Source organism: Oryctolagus cuniculus, chromosome 5 (assembly GCF_051225735.1).
Source record: "Oryctolagus cuniculus isolate XC-2025 breed Fujian yellow rabbit chromosome 5, ASM5122573v1, whole genome shotgun sequence".
Lineage (NCBI taxonomy): Eukaryota > Metazoa > Chordata > Mammalia > Lagomorpha > Leporidae > Oryctolagus > Oryctolagus cuniculus.
Window position 1 is genome coordinate 23884636 of NC_142871.1, and position 26856 is coordinate 23911491.

At 36.9% G+C, this 26856-nt stretch overlaps 1 protein-coding gene across 16 annotated transcripts in view; it reads right to left on the minus strand.

Annotated features, from left to right (window-relative positions):
* The window catches only part of UTRN (utrophin), a 580255-nt gene that overhangs the window by 257894 nt on the left and 295505 nt on the right, over nt 1–26856 (minus strand). For all 16 annotated transcript variants that reach the window (XM_089333656.1, XM_089333655.1, XM_089333653.1 and 13 more), the window contains one exon: nt 20968–21157. In XM_089333656.1, coding sequence (XP_089189782.1) covers nt 20968–21157 — 190 coding nt within the window. The remainder of the gene's footprint in view (nt 1–20967; nt 21158–26856) is intronic.

A 26856-nucleotide genomic window follows, 5' to 3' on the forward strand; every position in this document is an offset into this window, starting at 1 on the left:
GCCATGACAACACTGGTTCCATAAGATGATCATGGAGCAGAAGCTTTCCTGTCCCCTACTGGCACATTACCCACGTGTTTGTGAGGATGCTTTGCACACATGCCAACTGTGCTGCTAGGCCTACAGAAGTACAGCACATGTAAGGAGGTACAAAGACTTTGCAGTACTAAACAGCTCTGTTACTGGCTTATGTATTTACTATACAATTTACCATTATTTTAGAGTACAATCCTTCTATATACAAAAACAAAGTTTACTGTAGAATGGTGTTTATGCCTCACACACACGTCTTGTGTTAATTCAATCTCTTGATTGCAACAAGTGGCCACCTCGAGTGGCTGACCTGACATGGAGGGCTGTGTAAGCACATTCAACAATGTTTACACAGGAGGAAACTGCCTACCCATGCATTGCTTAGCACTTACCCATGTCATAGGGGACACGAGGCTGTATAACTGTGTAGCCATTGCCACTATTAATACATCTCATAATATTAATACATCACTTAACTCCACTAAGTGCTTATCGCCTCATCTTGAAAAAATGAGGATGCTAAATCTTAAAATATCCAAAGTCATCAATGTTACTAAATTTTATCATTTCAATGCACATAAGAAAATTCTATTCTTCCTACACTATCCAATTTGCTCAGAGAAACTGCAACAACCTTCTACCCAAATCCTCACCACTGTAAAATCATTTTTAGAAATTATTCCAGCTTTTACTGTAAGGACAGCATTTGGCACAAATAAACTATTGCATTATTCAAACGTGTAATGAAGTATCAACTCTCAAACACATGAGACTCCCTGAAATTTGGTTTATATTATATAATTCCTCAAATCTTTCACTAGTTTCCTATCAAGCTTTACGGCTTTTAGAAATAAGCATAATAGGTCTTAAACTTCCATTAGAAGCAATTACTTCAAAAAGAGCAAAGGTTTCCCTTTTCTTTAAACCACTTCAACACATAAGGATCTTCCTCAATGACAGGATATGTAATGAAACGATCTAAGATCTGCCTCAAGAATTAATGCAAGCAACATTCAGTCACCATGATCATTAATTCAGGTTACCTATCAAAACCTCACTATCAAAGCAGAGATTAGGCAAAAACCACCGGAGAGTTACCAAAATGTTTAATTATTATTGAAATCCAAGAATGATCTTCCTCAAACCTTCCCACATTTTACAAGTGCTCACCAACATCTCAGATCAGTAATGTATAAACTAAAAATCATGGCTGTCCTAATTCTGGATTGAATAAAGATTGCAGAACGTTTCCTTTGACTAGATAATGTCGCCCCAGGAGCCATTAGTCCTGCTCTGAAGACATGGTCCCTTTCATGTAGCCCCAATTTGAATCTAAGTCATTTGGAAATACTAGTACAATTTTACTGTCAGAGAACGTCCTTTAATATGGATGCTGGCTGTGTGCCCCAGGAATGAAGACAAATGAACTGACCCTGCATTGCAGAAACACACGAGGTGATGAGTATTCAACTTTCTGCCGCTTGAGTTGAGACAAACAGGAGCTTTAGTTAGGATGTTCTTTCACCATTTTCAAAAACTACTTCAGCACTGAACTTTGGCAAGAGCCTAGGGAGGTGGGTAAATGTTATTACAGTTTTTGATTGTTTATAGAAAATGAAATTACTGAAAATTTAGTATTTTAATATAATACTCAAGCTCTGTAGAGAAGATTCATGAACATTAACTCATTAGCCCTATAAAATCTTTCTGAAGTCATGGGATACATATTATCCCCACTGTTCAGATCAGAGGTGGGGCACCTTTATTCTGCCAAAGGCCATTTGGATATTTATAACATCACGAGCAGACAACACAAAATTAGCAACTTGAAAATTAGCCTATGATAGATTTACTTAATTTCTAGTCCCATCTGCAGTTGCCTTGGCAGGAACAGACCAAATGATTTCACAGTCCTTATGTGGTCTGCAGTCAGGACATTCCCCATCCCTCGTCTATGAAAAACTGAGGATGGATACATGACTTGTGCATGACGTAAAACCTAGCACCAAGTAAGATCATTAATCCAGGCCTTCTGATTCTATATTCAGCATTTTCCCCATTATATTTTATCTTTACTGTATTCTAAATTATTACTATGGAGAATATAATATGTGTTTTACAGTTTTATAAGGTTTATAAGTCATTTACTGTAAGATGTTTTCTATTTGTTATTAATAATTAAACTCAAAGATCCATATTCAGTACCACCTTTTGTCTAAACACTTCCCTGACATTCTCAAGTCAGAATCTACTATCCCTTCTTCTATATTCCAAGAACTTTTAGTGTTATTATTCTGCATTTGTGACATTCCATTTTAGAGATGGCAGTGTTAGAATATTTGATCCCATATTTAGAAAATGTATATACCTAAATTTTAGTGTATATTCTACTACACAGGTATGTCTTCATCTAACAACTTTGTAAAATACTGTTAATTGAGATTTCCTATTGTCTATGGGGGTACCAGAAATTAAGCAACAAGCTGGTAGTGGGCATATAAACAGTTACAACCTTGCAAAAGGAAAATTTGGCAATATATATCAGAAGTCTTAAAATGTTCTTTTTGGTCCAGTTATTCTATTCCAAAAGCATTCTGAAAAAAGCATGATGTACTCAGTGATCTACAAGTATTTTCATCACAGAATTATTTATCATGAGAATAATAACCTAGTTATCTAACCATAGTGGACTGATTGAATAAATTATGGTGCAGCCATTCAACAAAATTATATTTACAAAAAAACACAATATAAGAAATGTTTAATTATATGGGAAAGCATTTGTGGTATATAAATTGTAAAAGAAAGGTTAAAAAGTCACAAAAGACCTGAGCGATGCCAGTTCTTTCTGCTTGTGCACCCCCCATTTGCACTGAGTTGGCTTAGATACATCTTGTTCTTGAAAAATTCTAAACCCAGAGTAAATTCAGCCTCATATAGCCTTTCAAACCAAAAATGCTTCCTTTACTTCTATCACTTTAAACTCATGACAAGTTAACACTGAAAAAAGTAAAAGTCCTCATTTTATAATATTGCTGAACCAAGTATCCAGAGCTTTTTCAAAAATGGTCATAATTAACACTAGACCTACATCAAGAACTCTAAGTCCAGATACTTGGATGTGAAATTGGACTCAAAACCAATGGCATCAAACAGCATAATTCTTAAAAATACTGTTAGTGCATTTAAAAGTCTGTTTCTTTCCATTCTCTTCTAAGCAAATCTGTTTTTTCCTCCTGTATCAGTCACAGTAACAATGACTGCTTTGCTTTGTTTAGTCTCTGGTAATGAAAGTAGACTTCATTTTCATATGATGGTTTGTGTAAATCAGCAAGTCAGCACTTTCTACCCTCATTGTGAGCTAACTAGATTTATTTTAGGTGCTCTCAAGGAGCCTAATCAGTAATCTAGCAAGCCACCATAACTTCATGAATACTCATCCCTCAGGAATTCCTACCACAAGCCCACTGCTCTAGGGAAGCTTTCTTCTTGCACAGTTTATCAAACAGAAAATAAAGGCCCTGGGAAGACTTCAAAGATTTGCTTTTTCCTTCTCTGTGAAAGCATCGCCACAGAGGGATGGCCCAAACTGCATCTTGGACCCAAGGAGTCAAAGTCTGTGGGGCACGAATCCTTGGTTGAAAGTCCCTGGGCCACAGCAGAGTGAACTTCGTTGTCATGAAGTAAGAGTTGCTTCAGGTTTGGAGGGAGTGTAAACAATGACACCACCACACCCCCAAGAAAATTTGCCTGTACTGCACACATCACATGATCCACACACAGCTGGTGAGTGAGGATACCTATGAGAATGAGAGACAAACTAATTCTACCCCATTTTCTGAGAAGGGAGCTGAGACCACATATGTTAAAGAACTTGCCAAAATAATCTAACTAGTAAGTGGCAAAGTCAAGTATTTGAAACCTTGGTCTTACAGCTAAAATTCTTTATAAATATCTGCAATTATTATTTTTCAATTAAAAATAAGTGAAACAATAAAAGTTTCAAAGAAGATAAATACACTTAAAAATTTTTCAAAACCACTTATGGGACTCCATATTTTACCTGAAAATACAACACTGTATATTATGTCCATGCTGCTTGCATCTGTTTAGCATACAAGAGTGTTTCATTACATTTTTTTTATATGAACTGAAAAAAAAAGAAGAAAAGAAAGGGCCCAATCCATGTTAGGCAGTTAGACCAGTAGTTAAACACCCTTAACCCACATCTGAGTGCCCAGGTTGAATTTCTGGCTCCAACTCCTGATTCCAGCTTCCCAAAGATGTAGATCTAGGAGGCAGCAGTGGTGACTGCCACCAACATGGGAGACCTGGAATGAATCTCACCTTCTGGATTTGGCCCAATCTGATCCAACATGGGCATCTGGGGACTGAACCAGCAGATACAAGCTTTCTCTCTCTTGCCTCTCAAATACACAGGCCCTGTCTAGAAAATCATTTGCCTCTTTCAATTTTTTTAAGGTACTTGTATACCCTTGTAAATTTAATGTTAAAAACCACACTTGGGTATGGAGAATTAGGCTCAGTGAATAGATAATTCAACACTTGTGGCACTGAGACTCAAAGTAAACTAAATTATGAATCAAAAACCAGAACAAACTCTATTAATTTGCATTAAAATGAACCAATCCATCCTTTTGACAAAGATGAAAAATGAATCCATTAGGAAAGCACCCAATGTACAAGTTTAAACTAGAACAAAATCTTAGTTCTCTTTTTGTTATAAACTATTTAAATTTTTATGAAGACAGATTTCATATTTCATATATATAATTTTTTAGAGATTGATTTTATTTATTTGAAAGACAGAGTTACAGAGAGAAGTCAAGACAGAGAGGTCTTCCATCCGATGGTTCACTCCCCAGTTGGTCAAAATAGCTGGAGCTGAGCTGATCTGAAGTCAGGAGCCAGGAGCTTCTTCTGGGTCTCCCACGTGGGTGCAGGGATCCAAGCACTTGGGCCATCCTCTACTGCTTTCCTAGGTCATAGCAGAGAGCTAGATCGGAAGAGGAGCAGCCAGGACTAGAACCGGTGCCCATATGGGATGCCGGCACTTTGGGCCAGAGCTTTAACCCATTACACCACAGAACCAGCTGCTGATATATAATATAATTTAAGCCCATAATGATACTTCCTACCCTCTCTTCCTTCCTTTCTTTTTTTTTTTTTTGTCTCTCAATTTTCATGATAACATACTTTCAATTTACTTTATGGTTACAGGCTTAATCATTCACTTTATAAAGAATTCAAACAACAGAAAGTAGAAAGACTACTGTTCTATAGGAATATAGACAAGGGCTATATACAAATCAAATCTCAAGATGTCAATCTCACTCATATATAATTTTTGTACTCTATATATTAGCTACAAAATCAAACATATAAATCAAAAAAACTTGCCCTGACTGTTGATGAACAACTTAATATGTTATCCCTCTTAGTAGTTTTTTTGTTCTACTTAATAATATTGGTTGAATTCTGTAATTAATACACAGTTATTCTTAAGTGTTGAAACTTAACTGAAAAGTGATCTCTGTTAAATATAAGAATGGGAATAAGAGAGGGAAGAGTTGTGCAATTCGGGACATGCTCAAGCTGACTTGCCCCAAATGGTAGAGTTAGAAACATACCAGGGGATTCCAATTCAATCCCATCAAGGTGGCATGTTCCAATGCCATCTCACTAGTCCAAGTGATCAAGTTCTGTTCACAATTGATCGTAATGATAGGACTAAGAGTCAAAGGGATCACATAAACAAGACTAGTGTCTGCAAATACTGATAGAATAATAGAGGGAGAGAACGATCCAACATGGGAAGTGAGACACACAGCAGACTCATAGAATGGCAGATGTCCTAAACAGCACTCTGGCCTCAGAATCAGCCCTTAAAGCATGTGGATCTGGCTGAAAAGCCCATGAGAGTATTTCAGGCATGGAAAGCCAAGACACTCTGGCAAAAAAAAAAAAAAAAAAAAAAAAAAAACCTAAATGAAAGGTCTCTGCGAGTGAGATCACAGTGGAAAGAACAGGTCATCAAAGAAGGAGGTACCTTTCTCTGAAGGGAGGAGAGAACTTCCACTCTGACTACGACCTTGTCTAAATATGATCAGAGTCGGTGAACTCAAAAGGCTTTCATAGCCTTGGCAACTCATGACAAGAGCCTAGGGTGATTACTGATGCCATAAACAAGAGTGTCAATTTGTTAAGTCAACAACAGGAGTCACTGTGCACTTACTCCTCATGTAGGATCTCTGTCCTTAATGTACTGAACATTGTGATTTAGTGCTATAACTAGTACTCAAACAGTATTTTTCACTTTGTGTTTCTATGTGGGTGCAAACTGTTGAAATCTTTACTTAATATATGCTAAACTGATCTTCTGTATATAAAGAGAATTAAAAATGAATCTTGATGTGAATGGAAGGGGAGAGGGAGTGGATAAGGGGAGGGTTGCAGGTGGGAGGGAAGTTATGGGGGGAAGCCATTGTAATCCATAAGCTGTACTTTGGTAATTTATATTCATTAAATAAAAGTTAAAAAAAAAAGAAAGAATTTTATGAAAACAAAACAAAACAAAACAATAAATGTTGGCAAGGATGGGGGAAAAAAGTCCCCCAGTACAATATTGGTGGGAATATAAACCAGTACAACCATTATGGAAGACAGTATGGAGATTCTTCAGAAATCTGAAAATAGAACGACCATATGACCCAGCCACCACACTCTTGGAAATTCACCCAAATATAATGGGAAATTAGCTTATTACCCCCATGTTTATTGCAGCTTCATTCACAATAGCTAAGACATGGAAGCAACCCAGATGTCTATCAACTGATGATTGGATTTAAAAATGTGCTAAATATGAACTATGGAATACTGCTCAGCCATAAAACAGAATGAAATCCTGTCTTTTGCAACAAAATGGATGCAACTGGAAATCATTATGCTAAGTGAAATAATCCAGTTTCAAAAAGACAAATACCATATGTTTTTTTCTGATATGTGGCAGTTAATAGAAAATAAAAAAAAGTACAGAAATTAAACAGACATCATGTGATATGATTATTGTTCTTAGCCCTTGTTTGTTTTCCTATGGAACTGTGGTATTCCTATTTTTTTTATTGATTTTTATGGTTAGTAGTGAATTAAACCTGTGATTATAGAGTGGATTGAAATTATGTCTTTGAAAAATTAAAGAAAAAAAAGGAAAGAGGGAGGAGAGTTCAAATTTATTGTCTTTATATTAACAACAATTTTTTAAAACTTTACAATGCAAAAAAATTAAAATAACATTCAAAATGATTCCAAAAACAAAGGAGAATGAAAACATATGATATTTATCTTTTTGGATCTGGCTTATTTCACTAAGCATAATGGTCTCCAGTTGCATTCATTTTATTGCAAAGATTATATAGCCAGAAGTTGAATATCAAAATAGCTATAAAAAGAGCACGTTTAATTGTCTTTAAACTTCTAGTAGAAACAAAAAAATGCAGGTGGAGCCGGCACTGTGGCATTGTGGGTAAAGCCACCGCTTGCAGTGCCAGCATCCCATATGGACACTGGTTCAAGTCCCAGCTGCTCCACTTCCAATCTAGCTCTCTGCTGTGGCCTGGGAAAGCACTAGAGGATGGCCCAAGTCCTTGGGCCCCAGTACACACATGGGAGATCCCAAAGCTCCTGGCTCCTGGCTTCAGATCAGCACAGCTCCAGGCATTGCGGCCAACTGGGAAGTGAACCATCAGATGAAAAACCTCTCTCTCTCTCTCCTCTCTCTGTGTAACTCTAACTTTCAAAAAAATAAATAAATCTATAAAAAAAAAAAAACAGGTGCCCATCAAAGTGTCAAAAATAAAATAAAATGTGTTGTACAATGTGAATTAATGCTAGTTTCGGTGTGGGTGCAAACTGTTGAAATCTTTACTTAATATATACCAAATTGATCTTCCATATATAAAGAGAATTGAAAATGAATCTTGATGTGAATGGAAGGGGAGAGGGAGTGGGAGAGGGGAGGGTTGCAGGTGGGAGGGAAGATCTGGGGGGGAAAAGCCACTGTAATCCAAAAGCTGTACTGCAGCAGCCATTGGGGGGTGAACCAACGGCAAAGGAAGACCTTTCTCTCTGTCTCTCTCTCTCTCACTGTCCACTCAGCCTGTCAATAAAATAAAATAAAATAAAATAGCATAAGTGATCCATTTTCTGATCTATACAATGAAATAGTTGAATCAGATGGTTTCTGGTATCTCATGCTCCAGGATTCCATAACTCATATTATGAGGAGAGTAAAAGTTAAACTTCTTCAAACAATAAAATGCACATGGAAATAATAGAATGAAGCAACATCAACTATCAAGGTAATGTGGTATCTCTTCCCTTGCCTTGTATATTGCGCAGCTCATTTTAGCCCAATACAATTCCTACAACTATCTAAGTTGAACGCAGAGAGACAATAGATCTATAATCAGAAAACATTGCTTAGTATAAGTTTTAGCAAGTTTCTTAATCTACTTGTTTACAGAAACTATTTTTCCAGTTAACAGGAAAAATCACTTCTTTCCTACCTCTTAAGTCTAAATAATAATATAATCACATTAATACTATACTTACTAATGATGTGATAATATAAGAAAACACACTGTAAACTCTAAAACACCAAAAATGTAAGATCTTATCAGTGGTAACAAGACATTTTCCGATAATGAAAGCTTATAGTTTTTATTGCTGTAGTCAATGATTTTTCTCTCAATTCTCTTAAAACAAAAGCAAATAATTATCTATTGTAAAAACAGATCAACACCTTTTTCCATCTGATATTTTTCCAAAACCTTTTTTAAACTTTATCAAGCCATACTTTAAGATTACTTGATTATTTATTAAGCATTTAAAGGAATTATCTGCTTTCAGAAGTGAGTTTTGTTATAAATTGATCTTTTTGAGTTCTATAGAACTGAACAAACTAGAGAAAGAAAAATGAAATAAACCCTTGGATGCACTTCGTATCCTTTCCAATTCCAGTTATTTGGACTCATCACTTTGCCCAGAAATGAATGAACTTTGTGAAACTGAGAAAGCTACCACAGCATAAAATTCTCCATATTCTTCTATCTCTATTGTAGGAACTCTAATAAATTGCTTATTTTAGAGAGTTAAAAATAAACTACCAAATATACCAAGAGATACCGGCCATGCTTACAATCAAGAGTAGGCAAAAGCAGATAATATCTGTACATTTAGAATCTAGCAATGCACAAAGTCTGGGAGACAGCATTTAAATTTAATAATTTTTCTATATAGGAAAACACAAATCAGTCTTTTCATCACAATAATTAAGTAATAGTATAAAATTAAAGAATATCTCTCATCTATATCCATATTACCATTCCAACTCTTTCAGGAGGGTTTCCTGTGTGTTCTTGATTCAAACTCATATCAGACTTTCAGACTTGTACAAATAACAGTATCTCAGCTGTTAAAGAACTATTTAGAAAGCAATCTTACAGATAGGGATTAATTATTTCTTAATTATGTGTCAAAGTATTAAAGCAGATCTAATATATTGTATTAGCTAAGTCATTCATAGCATAAGTTTTTTGACTAACAAAATCTTAATTAGATACTTATTAAAAATAATTTTGTTATGCACATTCACTTGGGGAGCTATGACAAAAAAAAATGCTGCTACTTTGGGAAGCCACAGAAAATTATCTGACAGTGACAGATTCCTCATACTGACTCCATTTCACTTTTATCTATAATTACAGAAGCAATCAGCTCTGGTGTCCCTACAGCTCTGATAAAACACACTTAAGTCATCAATGGAATGGGTTATATGAGGGCAAATCCTTCTATTTATGCCATTTTTCTCCTGTAAATCTTACCTTTAACAAATTTTCTGAACTAACCATTCTAAGAGTTTCTCATGAAACCAAGAAATGAGAATCCTTCATGTGATCAAGTAGGAATTCTACTTCCAGGTTATAGGGTCATGCCTGACCTTTTCTGTGGTTCAACAAGTATGTCTGTGATCTGATTATTGAAGACTATGAGAGCTGACAATAAAATATGTATATCCCCACTCTGAGATCATGACAAAGTAAAGTTCCATCACCCTAGAACACTTAAGAATTTAATTATTCAAGGACTCACCAAAAAAGAAAAAAAGGTGAGGGACTGTGTTTGGCTATAAAAAAATAATTGAACTATTAGAAAGCATGTTTCTATTCAGTGTCTTCTTATAAAAACACATATCCAAACTTAACTTCCACTAAAGAAGCTTTAGCTACATATGTAAAAGAAAAACAGCATGTGAACTGACTTCATGTGAAAATCTATTGAGACTGATGTAGTTACCCTTTGGCACTACAAGTTTCCAAAAGGTTCTACACATGCAAACACACAGACACACACACACACACACACACACACACACACACTCTTTTCTATGCATATGCATACATCACCAGTCAACCCTGACTTGATACATGGAATTTTCTGGTCTCTCAATTTTTCACAAAGTAGTCAGAGGCAGCTGCTCTGATATTTTACAAAACACAATTTATAAGTGTGACTTTGAGATCAGCACCTTACTGAAAGCAGAAGGTCACTAAAATGCTAAACCAAGACTACCCAGAGTTTTATCGTACGGATAAGATGGTGGTCACCAAAAGGGAGTGTATGTATACCACACAGAGAGAAAAAGAGAAGCAATTTAAGGTACTAGAAGACATAAAAAAGAACAAAACTTGCACTCTACTAACATTTAATACATGATGTTACCCCATTTTAACATGAATATATACCAATACATAGCTAGCTGTATATTTAAAATATTTTTCCTGGTAGCATTACATGATCAAAAGGTTTGGAGACAATTAAGATCCATGAAATAACATAATTTACATTTATATGTAGGCAAATTGAAGTTATATTAGTCAAATTAGAATTTTTTAAATGCTTAAGTCATGAAGTATTCCATGTACAACACTGTTTGTATGAAAATTATTCTCATTTCTTTATAATGTTTCATACCCAAACCTAATTTACAAGAAACTGCATTTACCATGTCCTCAATTATTAAATATTTTATAAAAATTGGCACAGAGAAAAAAATGAGGAATTACACAATTACTTTCTGATTCAACATAAATTCAATTACTTTTTAATCCAAAGACATTAAGATATAAAACACCCCAAAATGATCAAATAGTGAAAACAAATTAAATTCAATGACTTTTCAAAATCATTTAACTCAGTTTTTCTTTTCTTGTGCCCTATTAAAATATTGTATATTATATAGTCATAATATTTTAATCAAAACCAAATCAAAAAAATTCACATCTAGAGTTGGGTGATTTTAGGTCATTAGGGCAAATTCAATGCTGCTAATTATATCTCCAAGTAAGTGGCCCTTTATTTCAGTTTTCTGCCCAAATTTTACTAGATATATAACCAGGAAGAAATATTTTAAAGTCAAAATATACAAGGAAATGCACAAATAAGGGAAAATAAATTTTTAACTCTGAGAGTTGTGAGTTGCTGAAATGTCTCTTGTCATTCCTACCCCTCTTTGAAACATCCAACAGAGGCCACAAATAAGAATAATCTAAATCAATTTCCAGTGGTATAGTATAAACTGCTTTCTGACAAACAGGAGAAGTATGTAGACAGCCAAAAAAGATCAAGTGCCACTGAGCAAAAATTCTGATTCAAATACTTAAATACCATATAATACATAAAAAGGAGATCATAAAAACAACTTTAAATGAGTACAAAAATATTAACAGATGCTAGATTTCAAAAATGCCAATATGAACTTAAAATTCTCAAGTTTCCTTATTATTAACATTTTTCCTCATTCATTTCAGTTTGTAAAAATATATACAATAGACTGCCTTTATATTTTATATTTTCTATGCTATACACAGCATTTCCTTTCTAAAAAACTAAATTTAGAGCATTTAAGAAGGTATGGAGAAGATAAAATCATGACAGCACTTATAGTTTAGGGAGAAAAGAATATATAGTATCTTAAAGCAAATAAATACCAAAATTATTTAAACATTTATGAAACACACAGACTGTTGATAATTAAAATGCAGTTATTTTCAGTTAGTATAGATATCTATGTCAATACTTGAAAGGGCAACCATAAATTAATATGTAATTCCACAACTAAAACTTTAACTTATATGAGTTAACACAGTTCAACAGCTAAGATCAGTCTTCAAAATGTAGTCAGGCGAATAAAATGTATCTGTTACTAGCTCATTTGTTTTATGGTAATTGCACCACTTTCTCATCTAGATTCCCAGTCCTGTAGCCAAAATTTCATATATCACTGCCTTATATTGACACCTGCTGGAAACTTCTGGAATTGTATATGTATCATTTCATTATCAGGGCAGTTGTTAATTTTACATACGTGAAAAAAACATGTAGAAGATAACATGCCTACAGTAAGTAATATAAATTCTGCCCACCCCACAAAAAAAAAAAAACATTTACTCTAAACATGTACATTTTAATAGCATTTTTGGTAAATTATATATCTCAAGAACTCTTCCCAAAGAGTTCTTTTGTTGGGAATTAATTTACCCAATGACTTCAGTAACTTAACTTGTGCTTAATTCAGGGCATAATTACGAAAATAATTAGCAACTTTCTCCAGTAAGTGACTTTTGCTGCAGATGTCAGACTAATTTAATATCTTGGTCACATGACTCTAAAAAATCTTGTTTAATGAAAGTATGTATATATAGATCAGAAAAATAACCTAGACATTTTTGAAACATGTTCTACATAGTCACTCTGTTAGTAAAAAACAAATAAATAAATAGCATATACTTATGAATGAGCTTTTCTCATCCATTATCAAAACCTGCCTTTTCATGAAAACCATAAATTTTGGACCAGAATAAACATTCTTTGTGGGAGAAGAAAACATGACATACTGAAATAATTAGGTTTACAACTGAGTTATTTAACTTGCATTAAGTTTTGCTTAGTTTCTGATGCAAATGGGAAGACTTCTAAGTATTTCTATAAAGAATACTTCACTACCTTAATCTATCTTAAATTTTTTTTCTTAAAGTTTCCAAACACAACTACATCTAATGGCCAAACTGTAAGTAACATTAAAACATGATAGAGCTAAAAAAATACTGGTTTTTCTCCCTTATCTTCTGCCATGTAAACACAGCCTCCATAACTAAACATCCCATTTTTTAATATCACTGGAAAAATAACATTGTCTTAAAGGCAGTTTTTCCAATCATTACAAATAAGTTTTGGCAGTTAAGAGACCAATAAGATACATTCTCGGGACTGGTACTAAGAATATGACAGAAAGAAAGGAAGAATATGTATGCTGTGGTGAAAATTGTTACAACATTCCTGTTACAATTCCCTCTTTCTATATGGGGTCATCTAGTTGTTTACAAAAGTAATGAGTTTGTATGAGCACCACTTGAATAAAATAAAACAATGATAAAAATGTAATAGCTAACTTTAAAAACAACACAGCCGCTGATGCAATGGTTTCTGTTTAGGAATACGTAGTATTAAAAATTTGCAACTGTCAAACAGGTTGCCTGTAGAAACTACTTAATCCACCTGTCCAAATACAATTAACTTCCTCAAACTCAACTACAATACCTGGAGATTAGAAAACACAGGGGATATTTTGTCTTGGGTTTAAGTCTGATAGTTTTTCAAATGTCTGTGCTTTAAATTTTCCATTAAAAAACAATTACCCATAAAAAGACGGACAATTTTTAAGTGATCTACTGAAAGATTACTTTAAGCTCTGCTTTTAATTCCATCAAAATTCATGTAAAATTAATGTGCATTCAATATTAAGACACCATAAAGTACCACAAAGGTAACAGGTCTTAATGAATGTAGTTTTGCCATGTTTTCTCCTAACAGTTCGATTCACTAGCCCATCTCAGAAGACAAGGCTGTGTCAAATGCAAAACAAAGTATGTGCTGAAACAGTACTTCTTTCAGATTCTCAGCAAAATTTAATTAGACAGGTCCCTTTAGCAGCTCCCAGGACAGATCACTAAGGAAGTGAATCTTTCCTTGACAAGAACCTGGCAGATGTGTTTTCAGACCCCAAGAAAGAGTAGAATTGTCAAACACCCGAGATCCTCATTTTCAATCACTCAGTTACCTTACAGAGCTTCTGATACCGAGGAGAAGAAACTGCCATCCTTTGTAAACGATGTAACAAAACCACAACTTTCTGCAGAGACGTTCTCACCACAGCCATCATTTTAAGTTTACCACACTTCTGGAGACACCTCAGAATTTGCATTATAAATGAAGAGCAACGATCATTTCCTCCCGGTCACTGGACAATGATTTGCCAGTTCTCTGAGCATGCTCGTTCCAGGAATGCATTTGAAAGATACAGGGGCTCAGGTTCAAGGGAAAAAGGAGGCTGCTATTCCTTCAACTTCTTCTCAATTTCAAAAACCCAGACAAACGCCACTCAGAAAAGCCCCCCAGCAGATGCTCACGGCCAGGACTAGCTCAGCCCAGCATGGCCAGAAATGAAGCAAGTTGTCGAGCAGCCAAGCGCTGCCTGCTGCCGGAGAGGCACGCTCGGTAGCTAAAGAGGATATTAAGTGAAACATTAAAGCTGCAGATACAAAGCAGACATCCCCTGGGAACAGAGATTCAACACATCGCCACCACGGTGCGTGTCTGGGAGCTGGTTTCTATTAAGAGACAGAGTGGCATTCACCCTCTCACTCTGAAGAGGGATGCATTCACTGCCCAAAGAAACGCAGCCCGATGTGCCCTGTGGCATGGGTGAAGAATGCACCCTCTTATAAATCTCCAGAAGAGCAGAGGGGTACCTGATTCTTAGGACAGCAGCCCATACATTAAGTGCCAAGAAACCACCTCCAGACAGATCTCAGCAGAACCTCACTGAAAATACAAGAACAAAATAAAATATACTTGCAGTGGGTGTGTGGCTTGACCTAAGATACCCTAAATGCAGAGCCATCCAATGGGCTCTCCTGTGTCTGCCTCGGAGGAAAGTCGTTATTAATCAAATAGGCTGGGAGTCATCTAATGAAACAGCAAAGTTAATAGCAATAAGTGTGTAATGGACTACTTACTAAACATTCCAAATTACCGCATTTCTCTTAGACAGCATCTTCATGATCTCATTTGATTTGCCATAACGCTGCTTTAATTTTATGAACAGGAAATACAGGACCATAATTACATCATATGAAGAGCAAGTACAGAATTTTTGGTTTTTATGGGTATGTATACATTCTTGAGACACATTTGCTACTGCAGCTTGAATATTATTACAAATATCAATTGGGGGACAAAGTGATGTTAGGAGGTGAAGAGCACAACCTAGAATGATTAAATGACAGGGCAAAAGGACATAGCCCAAAATAGAACCCAGATGTCTCTCATTATCAGTGTCCTGCTCAAACTAATAACCTGGCTAAGGCTGCAGTTTCACCTCTCCCTGATGTTGTCTTGATTCCTTAAGAGAAATGTAGAGATGTCAAGTGTTTGTTTCTGTTCTTTTCCTTCATTTGCCTCTCAGTCCTTCATGTTAACATGTATACAAGTCCTATACTGAGACTCAGAGAATTGTTTATCAAGAAGTGTTTATGTACTTCTGCTTGTGTCTTTTATTTTCTATGCAAGTCTACGCTGAACAATCTATACTGCCTCCCTCTGGTGAAGCTCCAAATATCAACCGATCTGTGTACAGCTGGATGCAGAGGCCACAGTTAGTTAATACAGTTTAAAATATAAATAAAGCAAATAGATACAAACAAATCAGTGATTGCTTAGGAGACTGGGCAGCTAAAGGACGAAGGGTGCCTGTCTGAAGTGACGAAAGGTTCCAACTTGCTTGTGGTGGTCACTGCACGACTGAATACACTAAAACCAATGGAACTGTAAAATGCACGTGGTAGACTGTATAGCACATGAGCTACATGCCAAAAAAATCATTGTCAACATAGGAAGAAGCTATAGGTCATGTATCCACTTCTGAACAAGCTTCATACCAGAAGCATTTTAGATTATGGGTGGGGAGGGATTTTTCAATATAATATTTGCACATACATAATGAGATACCTTGGGGAAGGGACCCAAGTCATAACATGCTTCCTACACCTCACACACACAGCCTGTATATGGTAGTTTTGTTTATGTTGCACATGAAACATAGTGTGGAATTTTCCACGTTCAGCACCTTGTCAACACTCAGAAATTTTGGATTTGGAAACATTTCAGATTGCATATTTCTGGATTAGGAATGTTCAACTTGTATAATTCCTGTGTCAAAAATAGGAGGTGAAGTTCCCACAAGATAGAGATTAAACCCCTCCTCAGCTACAACCACACACAGTGCCGTGTATGGAGCACGGTACAGGAAGACCTGAAATAATCTACAAAGTCTGAATTTATGGACCCAAAGAATGGAAATTAGACTAAAAGTGAACACAGGAAATAGAAATATAATAATCCTGAAACATAAATTGTGAGAAAGCAGAGCCAGACACCTATTATCATACCACACCCACTTCCCCCAAAAATCCACAGGGTCTTGGGATCATACCCAGGAAAGAATCAGAATATCTCAACTGATACTGCTTAAATGTAAACTTTACATTGAAAATTGTATTTAAAACAATAAAATCTAGAATATGGACATGAAAATTGATAATAAATTCATTAAAATTAAAAAGCTTCCTGGGAGTCAAAAGTAAACACAAGAAAAAAATATTCTGCATCTTTGATCAAATTTTCTCCTCTGATACAAATTCACAGTGACAACTGGGTACCCAATATTTCCACTTAGGTGTTACTCAAAGGTTTCCTTTCAATGTAGTCAAAATAAATTTACCATACCCTCACATGCCTGCTATAATTTACACCCCTGTCCTAACAATTTCTGTCCTTGCCTGCTTCAAATTCATCCCTCAGAATGCCATCAGCTAGATTCCTTTAAAGCAAAAATCCCACTGCATTATTCTATTGCTTGGAATCCTTTATCACTTCCCCCACTGCCATCAGGTTACCATACACAATACTCAGCATGTCATACAAGACCCTCCATAACCTGCCCTGCTCTGCTTTCAAGGGCTTCTCTCTCCCGCAGGATCATCTCTGCTGAGGAATAAAACTTAAGAGCCTTGCAGTAAGAGTAATGGAGCTTCAATACATAGACACAAATAGCCACCACCCATAACAGAAATGGCATGTATTATAGTATACTCCAGAAATAAATCTTCATTGTCCATTGTCCTCCCAAACTATCCTTTACCAAAAGGTATCCAAGATTCACATTCAGCTGAATACAAGAATAAACATCTTCATCTCCGTGAAATGCTCCCACGGCTCTGCCTCTGGTTGTCACAAGATATGAAGCAGGTATGAATAGTGGGCGTGTCATCTGAGCAGCTATACATACACCACTCGTGCAGGGTGCACAAACATGCCCTGGTCCTTATCCTACCACACTGTTAGACAATTTATTTGATGGCTTCAGATGCTTCTGTACATTCGTGGTCTTCAATAAACACATTTTCATCACCAAACAAGTTTCCTTTTTAAGTATCTGTTCATTCATACCAACTGAGAGCATTTAATACATCAGCCCACCAGAAAATTAAAATTCTCCCATTTCAGATATACTCACCAAAAGGTACTAAATCTCTAACAATAATCTACTCACAATCTTCTAAAAATAAAGCAATAGGTTATGTTTTTTTGTTTTGTTTTTGACAGGCAGAGTGGACAGTGAGAGAGAGAGAGACAGAGAGAAAGGTCTTCCTTTGCCGTTGGTTCACCCTCCAATGGCCACCGCGGCTGGCACGCTGTGGCCGGCGCACCATGCTGATCCGATGGCAGGAGCCAGGTACTTATCCTGGTCTCCCATGGGGTGCAGGGCCCAAGCACTTGGGCCATCCTCCACTGCACTCCCTGGCCACAGCAGAGAGCTAGCCTGGAAGAGGGGCAACTGGGACAGAATCTGGCGCCCCGACTGGGACTTAGACCCGGTGTGCCGGCGCCGCAAGGCGGAGGATTAGCCTAGTGAGCCACAGTGCCGGCTGGTTATGTTTTAAATAAAATAGAATGTTTTAAAATTAAGAACAAGTCAAGGGGGTGGCAATGTGGTGCAGCGGGTTAATGCCCTGGCCTGAAGTGCCAGCATCCCATATGGCACCAGTTCAAGACCCAGCTGCTCTACTTTCAATCCAGGGCTCTGCTATGGCCTGGGAAAGCAGTAGAATATGGCTCAAGGCCTTAGGCCCCTGCACCTATGTAGGAGACCCAGAAGAAGCTCCTGGCTCCTGGCTTCAGATGGGTGCAGCTCTGGCCATTGCAGCCAATTGGGGAGTGAACCATTGGATAGAAGGCCTCTCTCTCTCTCTCTCTCTTTCTGCCTTTACTCTCTCTGTGTAACTCTGACTTTCAAATAAATCTTAAAACAAAAAAAGAAGAACAAGTCAAGGAGAAAGGGAGTTGCACAGATGTTTGGTATAGCAGGTAAGATGCTGCTTGGGATACCTACAACCCATATTGGAGTGCAGGGTTAGAATCCTAGCTCCATTCTCCATTGCAGCTGGTTGCAAATGTGCACCCTGGAAGGCAGGTGATAACTCATGCCCTTGGGTCCCTGCCACATTATGTGGGAGACCAAGGTTGAATTCCAGGCTCCTGGCTTCAGTCTGGCCCAGCATTTGGGGAGAACCAGTAGATGGGAGATTTAGATTTCTGTGTCTTTCTTTCTGTCCCTTCTGTCACTTTCTGTTCCTCTCCCCCCACTTCAAATAAGTCAGACGTCTTTAAAAAGTGAACAAGGGAGTGAAAATGATGTAAATTACCATAATATGAAGCATCCTAAGTGTAAACAATGTACAATTTATTATTAGCTAAAAAAGAGATTTTTACTAGGCTCTTAGTTAATGCCCTCTTTAATGTTTTCAATGAGCCAAAATAGACTATTTTAGCAACACTAAATTATTTGAGAAGCAGAGATTACACATGTTATAATGTATTTTGGGATTTCAGTAAACAGTCTCTCTTCCCTGATGCTGTCTGCCATCCATAATCCCATGCTTTGTTATTTTCATTTAGAAAGATTTGAAACATTTCTATTTACATTTACCTCTTGCACAGTTTGAATATTCATTAAATATTGAGCAGCGCTTGGCTCCAGTAAGAATATGTCCTGAGAAAAAGGTTGGCACAAAACTTCACCACACTCTCCAACAAGCTTGAATTTGCTGGAGCTCATTACAAGATTCATTTCAAGCCTCCTCCGCTCACTGTCTATAACCTGTTACCTACTCAACTGCACAGTCTAGATGTTGTTGAACTTAACACTTGTAATACAAAAATTACATATCAATGAGTATTTATAGGTCAGGCCTAAAGTTGTGCAAGTCATAAAAACTCACATTCTGTCTAGCACCTACCCACATCAATAGCCCTCTGTAACCCCCGAAACTCAAGATGACTGATAAATATTTTATCAATTAACATTTATGTTGACCTCACAATACTCCAGAGGGAGAGACAGAAGAATACATTTACTTGTCAACTGCTTGGTCATACTCATTGCCAAGTCTCAAATATATTGTACAATAAATAGAAAATAAGAAGCAATGGAAGAAAACAGGGATTTTCATTAAACTTAAAAACTCAACGATAAAATACCATAAAAGTCTTTATGCATAGAACAAGTTATAAATAATCCTACTCCAAAAGGTCTATTTTAGTTATTTTGTAAACTTTCAAGAAAATAATTTCAAACTTAGAGAAAAATTGTAAGAACCAGAGTAGTTAAAAGTAAGCTTTTATAGATTTTTATCAGATCCACCTATTTGTCGACATTTTACAAAACAATCTTTTTGATGTTTCAAGGAAAAACACTTGCTAAGAATAGACTGAAAAAATTGAGTTCATAGTAGTGAATTCAGGGTCTCAGGATAGCAGTCAAAGTTTACTTAGGAGTTTCACACAGAGCACAGGGGAGGCAATAATATGGAATAACATAATCACTAGCATTGGAACATCATGTGATCAATTGGGATAGAAGATTTGCATCAAATGACAATGGAATGAGTGTTCCCAAGCATCTCATGAACTCTGACTGTCAAACTGATGTGAGAATGACATGGAATCAAGAAGTAACAAGATGTAAAAACCATGGTAGATATGGAGACTTCTCCATCAAAATACAAGGTTTGAATTAAGTTCTAAGTGAGAGGCCTACATGAGTTTGAAAAATAGGTCAATCAGAAAAATTAGGAGGGTCAAGAGCACTGAAGCCATAGTACTTAGCAGCAGAAAAAAATTTTCAGATTTACTTCCTAAGATTCCATTTTTTTAATGAAAGATTTTATATTTCCACATTTCATATAGAAGAAAAATCTAAACTGCAGACTGCATATGCAATCACAGTTATAGTGCCAAAAACATAAAAGTAACACCTTCAAGCTTAATATTTCAGGTTGCATACTAAATCACAAAGCTTTTCCTTCTTTGGTATCAAGTATTTATAATAGATGGGGAAAGAAACAACTTCATATTAAGGGAAAATGCCCTTATAATTTAGGATTCAATAAAGCTAACTATGAAGGCCTTAAAATGTCAGAAGCCAGACGAGCTATGAGCGTCTATTCTAAACAGTTATTACTTCCATAAAATGAGATGGGATTATTTTATTCTAATATTCAGTAAAAGCATATCACAGATCTTATTTCTTGAAACCAACTATTCATAAAGGAGAATTGCTTTCCTAACAGAATAAGGTGACAACTTCACCTTCAGGTAATAACCAGCATGCCTGTCCACACACAGAGAAGAACACAGCGCAAAGAGAAATCCTGGGTGCGTCTCTCAGGTCCTTACCTGCATCTGCTGTTTGAGCTCTGCGGCCAGGATATTGTCCTGAAGAGCATTCTCTCGCTGAGAGGCATCCGCAAGCACGTTCACCGTGGCTTCTGCCTCTTGGATCCACTTTAAGAAGTTCTCCAAGTCTCGGCGAGAGGCCTGTACTGTCCTCAGATCAGCCTCCAAGGCACTCTGTCTGTCAGCAATACTGAAAGCGACAACATGACAAGCACGGCTCTATTACTTAGAGTGTGACACTGCACATCGTGCAAATCCTAAATAAAAAATTAACAGACAGCCTCAAAGGAACTTTTATTTATTTAGGTCACCACATGGAACTGGTATCTCTTTATATGTGTGCCTTGAATGTGTCATAATGAAGAAGCTATGTGAACTGTGAGAAGAGTAAGAGAGAAACACACACACACAGAAATATCAACAAAATACCAATATCACAAAGTAATTATGACTGCATATTACATTTTCTAATTGTATTGTTATTCCCCTGTATGTTCTACATTAATACCTTAGCATTATGCCTGATACTCAAAAGAACATCAAAAAGAACTCAAAAGGACATCACATTAATCAGTGACTAAAAGAATCCTAAGAAAAATTAAAATCTGAAGAAATATTTAAGAGAAAAGGAAAATAAATTAAAAGGCCAACTTTTCATACTTTTAAGTAATTGCTTTTTTAATCTGATGATCAAGCTTTTAAAACTGCATCATTAATCTGTATCACCATTGGAATGCAGAACTATCATGAATTGCAGGAGTTAAAAGATACACACACCTGTAAGCTTCAACTTTAAAATGCTAGCTACCTCAGAACTCCATCACAAAAAAAAAAAAAAAAAAAAACTCAATTTGAAAAATAGATTCCGGGGCTGCCACTGTGTAGCAGGTAAAGATACCACCTGCCACTGCCATGCTGGCATCACATATGGGAGCCAATTCGAGACCCAGCTTGCTCCACTTCTGATCCAGCTCCCTGCTAACACACCTGAGAAGCAGTGGAGGATGGCCCAAGTACTGTTAAGAAACTAGAGTAACTGAGATTCTCATACACTACAAGTAACAGTATAAAACAGTACAGATGTTTTGAAAAGCAGATAGTAGTTTGTTAGAAACATAACTGTGCATACGATATCATCTAGCAATCCCAACCCTAGCTATTTACCCAGGACAGATGAAAACATATATCCACACAAAATTTGTATACAAATGTTTATGGAAGCTACATTTGTAATGGTCAAGCAGTGGAAGCATTACAAATATCAGCCAGTTTGTCCATAAAGTAAGATACATGCCTACAACATAATACTACTCAGCAATAACAATAAACAAACTATTAATACCTGCAACAATTTGGATGGCTCATCCAATGCCTTTTGCTAAGTGAAAGGCTCCAGAGACTGAGGACTACATACTATGATCCAATTATAGACATTCTGGAATGTCATCAAAGTCACACCACTATTCACTTGCTAAAAACATCCCAGCAATGTTTCACTACTACAGAAGAAATTCAAATGCCCTCATCAAGAATTGAATGTCTTCCATTACCCATCATAATTTTACTCTTCCAAATTTATCCCTGAGATTTTTTTTTCTCCAGTACCCTATTCAGGTCAAACTTGCTGTGCTCCATTTCCCTTTATAATATTCTTAATTCTATGGCCAGGTAAAAATTTTACATCCATATAAAAATGTCATCCAATCTCCACATTTAAAAAAACAAAAAACCTGCCAACCCTATAAGTTTTAAGGACCAACTCTTCCAGAACATTCTATCCAAATTAGGTTTCCTTGCTCTGAGTTCATTAAAGGTCAGTATTCCTCATTATACAGAAATTAATCACATGTATTCTGAAAAAGCCCTGGGATTATGATCTCAATTTACTCTTTACTTTTAATTTAACCATATCATATTAATTTCTTCTTTGTCAACCTAGTCTAAAAAGTCACTGTGGACGAAATTATTTTTTATAATTCCATAAACCTCAGTGTTCTTTTTACTGTTATAATAGATACTTAAATTATAATGACATCCATCTATAATATGCCTTTAAAATTAGCTCCCATACCCCATTTTTAAGAAGCTCCTGGGAAATATCCTCCAAAAAATTCAGTTGGTGAACCAAGCAGATGGAAGATGCACTATGTGAGAAGCATGAAAAAAGGAGATCCAGTACAGGAACAAGCCGAGGGGTCCCACGCCATTGGGGAGAGATGACAGGAAAGAGGGAGCTAAACCAAAGTGGAGCAGATAAATATAAACACAGAGTGCTCTATATCCTTGTTTTAAGTCGGCAAAGCTGACAAAGGATACATTCAGACAAAATGAGTAAATAACCCAAAAGATGAAAACAAGCAAAAGATCCATCAGATCCTAGAACTAAAGATCACAAACTAGGAGAAAAGCGAAGAAAATACCTAGTAGGATGGCTACAAAGCAGCCCAGATAGCATGTCTCCAGAAGAGATGTCTCCAAGAAAAAAATATTAGAAGTGATTGATTAATATGATTGACTTTGTGGAAAATTACACTGCCAGGCCCTCAGAAAATGTGGGAAGAATTAGCAATCAATTCAAGGAAAACAAGGCAATTATTAATTTCTGGTGAAACAGAGGAAATGAGATTATTAGAACATGCTGTAGTGTTTGGCTATTAATAATGTTGGGCAGGTATAATGATGTTCACATTGACTTTCCAAAAGCTTGGAGAACAATAGCATTAGAATGCTATTTCCGATGTATTTATCAAAATAGGATATCAGTAGACAATGCATAATATGGATGAATTGAAAGATAACAGCATGCTAATTTTATTTAGAATGTATAAATGTACAAATGAGAAAAGAGAAATTTAAAATGTCATAGGAAGAGAGACTGCAAATAGAACAACTATATTCTGTTATAAAGGTTTCAGTGCCTTTTAATATTTTTTGGAATCTCATGCATATATTTCTTTAGTTTTTAGAATTTAGAACTTTCCCATCAGAATTTGAGTGGTTCTTGGGAGTGGTATTATGTCCTCCCACAAACATTATCTGCATTAAAAAAAAAAAAGATTTATTTATTTGAAAGGCAGAGTTACAGACAGAGAGAGACAGAGACAGAGAGAGTTCTTCCCCATCACCTGGTTCACTCCCCAAATGACTGCAAATAAAGCAAGGAGCCAGGAGTTTCATCCAGGTTTCCTACATGGGTGGCAGGGGTCCAAGCACTTGGGCCATCTTCCACTGCCTTCCCAGCTGAATTAGCAGGGAGCTGGATCAGAAGTGGAGCAGCCGGGATTTGAACTGGCACCCATATGAGATGTTGGCATTGCAGGCAGCTGCATAATGCCAAAACACTTTCCCCATTAGTTTCAATTTTTTTAAATATCAACAGAAAAAAAACTAAGAGTAACTAAATGAAGACTGTGCCAAAAATGTACCAGAAAATAAAGAATTAAAGGACTACATACAAGCATTCACTTCACCACAAACTCAATTATCATATTAAGAACACCTAACACAAAATATATAAAGTATAAAGTTTAATAAAGTCAAACACTTTCATTTTCCATAATCAGAATCCTTTACTATATAAGAAGATTTCTACAGTGGCTGGCACAGTGGCGTAGCAGGTTAAGCGGTCATCTGCAGCACCAGCATCCCTAATATAGGCACTGGTTTGAGTCTCAGCTGCTCCACTTCAAATCGAGCTCCCTGATAATGTGCCTGGGAAAGCAGTGGAAGATGGCCCAAGTGCTTAAGCCCCTACAACCATGTGGGAGATTCTGAGAAAGCACCTGGCTCCTGGCTTCGGTCTGGCCCAGCCCCAACTGTTGCGGCCATTTGGGGGCATGAGCTGGCAGATGGAAAATATTCTCTCTCTCTCTCTCTCTCTCTCGCTGCCTCTCCTTCTCTGTAACTCTTTCAAATAAATAAATCTTTTTTAAAAAAAAAAAAGAAAATTCACGTGTTATAATAAGTAATGTGGCAACAAGTAATGTGAAAACAGGTCATTACAGATTTCGGTCACCAAACCTGGAGAAAGGTCATACTAGGGAAAAGGATGCAAATGTCTAAGAACCGTAATGGCAGAGGACTCCCTGTACATGAGAGACATATAGTATAAAGGGGCACACAGCATGCTTCAGAGGAAAAGTGCAATAAAATAACGTAAACACTTGACCTCGGACATATTCCACTGGGCAGGGAAGCAACAGCCACTTCGGGAGCAATGGAACATTCTGAACCCAAGAAGCAGGATGCTTATTATCAAATCATCTACTGGTCATCAGGCAGAAAAGAGATACTGCTTTGAAAATGCTCCATTTGTAGAAAACTGGAAAAAAAATAACTTGTACTTGTTTCAGTAAGAGATATCTACTTGCTCGGCTGTAGAAGCAAAAAAACCACACAGGTTTCAGAACAAGACAGACAAGGCTTCACCTACCCATGAAAGCTTGACCAAGCTCCTCATCTCCTCAAACCCCATTTCCACCATCCCTAAATCCTGCTCAGCACACAAGGTTTTCCACGACCTCACTCTTGCTCATCCCTCAAGAATCATCTCATGGAACAGGCATTGTGCTGCAGCAGCTTAAGCAGCTGCTTGAGACGCTTGCATCCCATGTCAGAGCGTGTGGCACTGAGTCCCACATCCTCTTGGAACCCAACTTCCAATAATGTAAATCATGGAAGGCACTAACTCATGGCTCAAATACCTGGGTCCCTGACACCCCCGTGGGAGACCCAGGTGGAGTTCTTGACTCGTGGCTTTGGTTTCGCCAAGCCTTGGCTGTTGTGGACAATTGGAGAGGGAATCAGTAGATGGAAGATCATTCTCTTTCCCTCTCTCCCTGCCACCCCTCTCTCTCTCTCTCTCTCTCTCTCTCTCTCTCTGCCTTTAAATAAAGAAGAGAATCATTATTCCTAGCCGCATGCATTATTTTTCTACAAAAATAGCCAATTATTAATCCTCCAAGAGGTCACTGACACTCACTAGTTTCTGTGTTACCTCTTTCCCTGTAAATATCTTTCCTCTTCCCACCCTTTACTCCAGCCTCCACCAATAGTCTCCTTTATTCCGGGTAACTTCTGTGGAAACCTACTAACTGGGTGTAAATCCCTTCTGAACCTAAGGTTCCTGTTCCAAAGCATCCCATGATTTCCCCTACCAGAGCCATTAGTGTGCTATTACTGCTGCAATACTTAGTAACTTAAAGCAACACTGGTTTATTATCCTACATTCTGTAGGGAGTGTCTAGGTCTCCACTAGACTAAATGGCAGTAGTCACGGGGTTGTATGCCTTTCTGGAGGCTCTGGTGGTGAATCCTTGCCTTTCACAGCTTCTAGAGGTTGTCATATTCCCTAGCTCATGGCCACTGCTCTACCTTCAAAGCCAGCAACAGCAGGTGAAGCCCTCACATCAAATCTCTCTGACCCACTCCCCTGCCTCCTCTTCTTTTAAGAACTCATGGGATGAGACAGTGCCCACCTAGACACCCCAGGATAATCTCCTCATCTCATTATGTCTCTCATCAAGATTGCAAGCGACTGCTTTCTTATCTGTTTCAAAGTTCTGAATCATCAATGCACTTGGCTGCCAGGACTGTCATAAAGCAGCAGTGTACCAAATATTTACTGAATAAAGTAATCTAACAATAGTAATAGGCATCTCCCCTGTAGGAATATTTTAAGGGACATATGAGGTATTCACACATAAATACATCAAGATATAATGAGTAATAAATAATACTTTCTCTAACCTTTTATATGAATTTGTGAGGTACTGAGAAATTAGTTTTCCTTGTGGCATGCCAATATGCAATTTAATAATAAATGTTTGGGAAAAATTTTTAAATGAACATATATCTTGTGTCAAAATGAACATAACTACTAAAAATGAT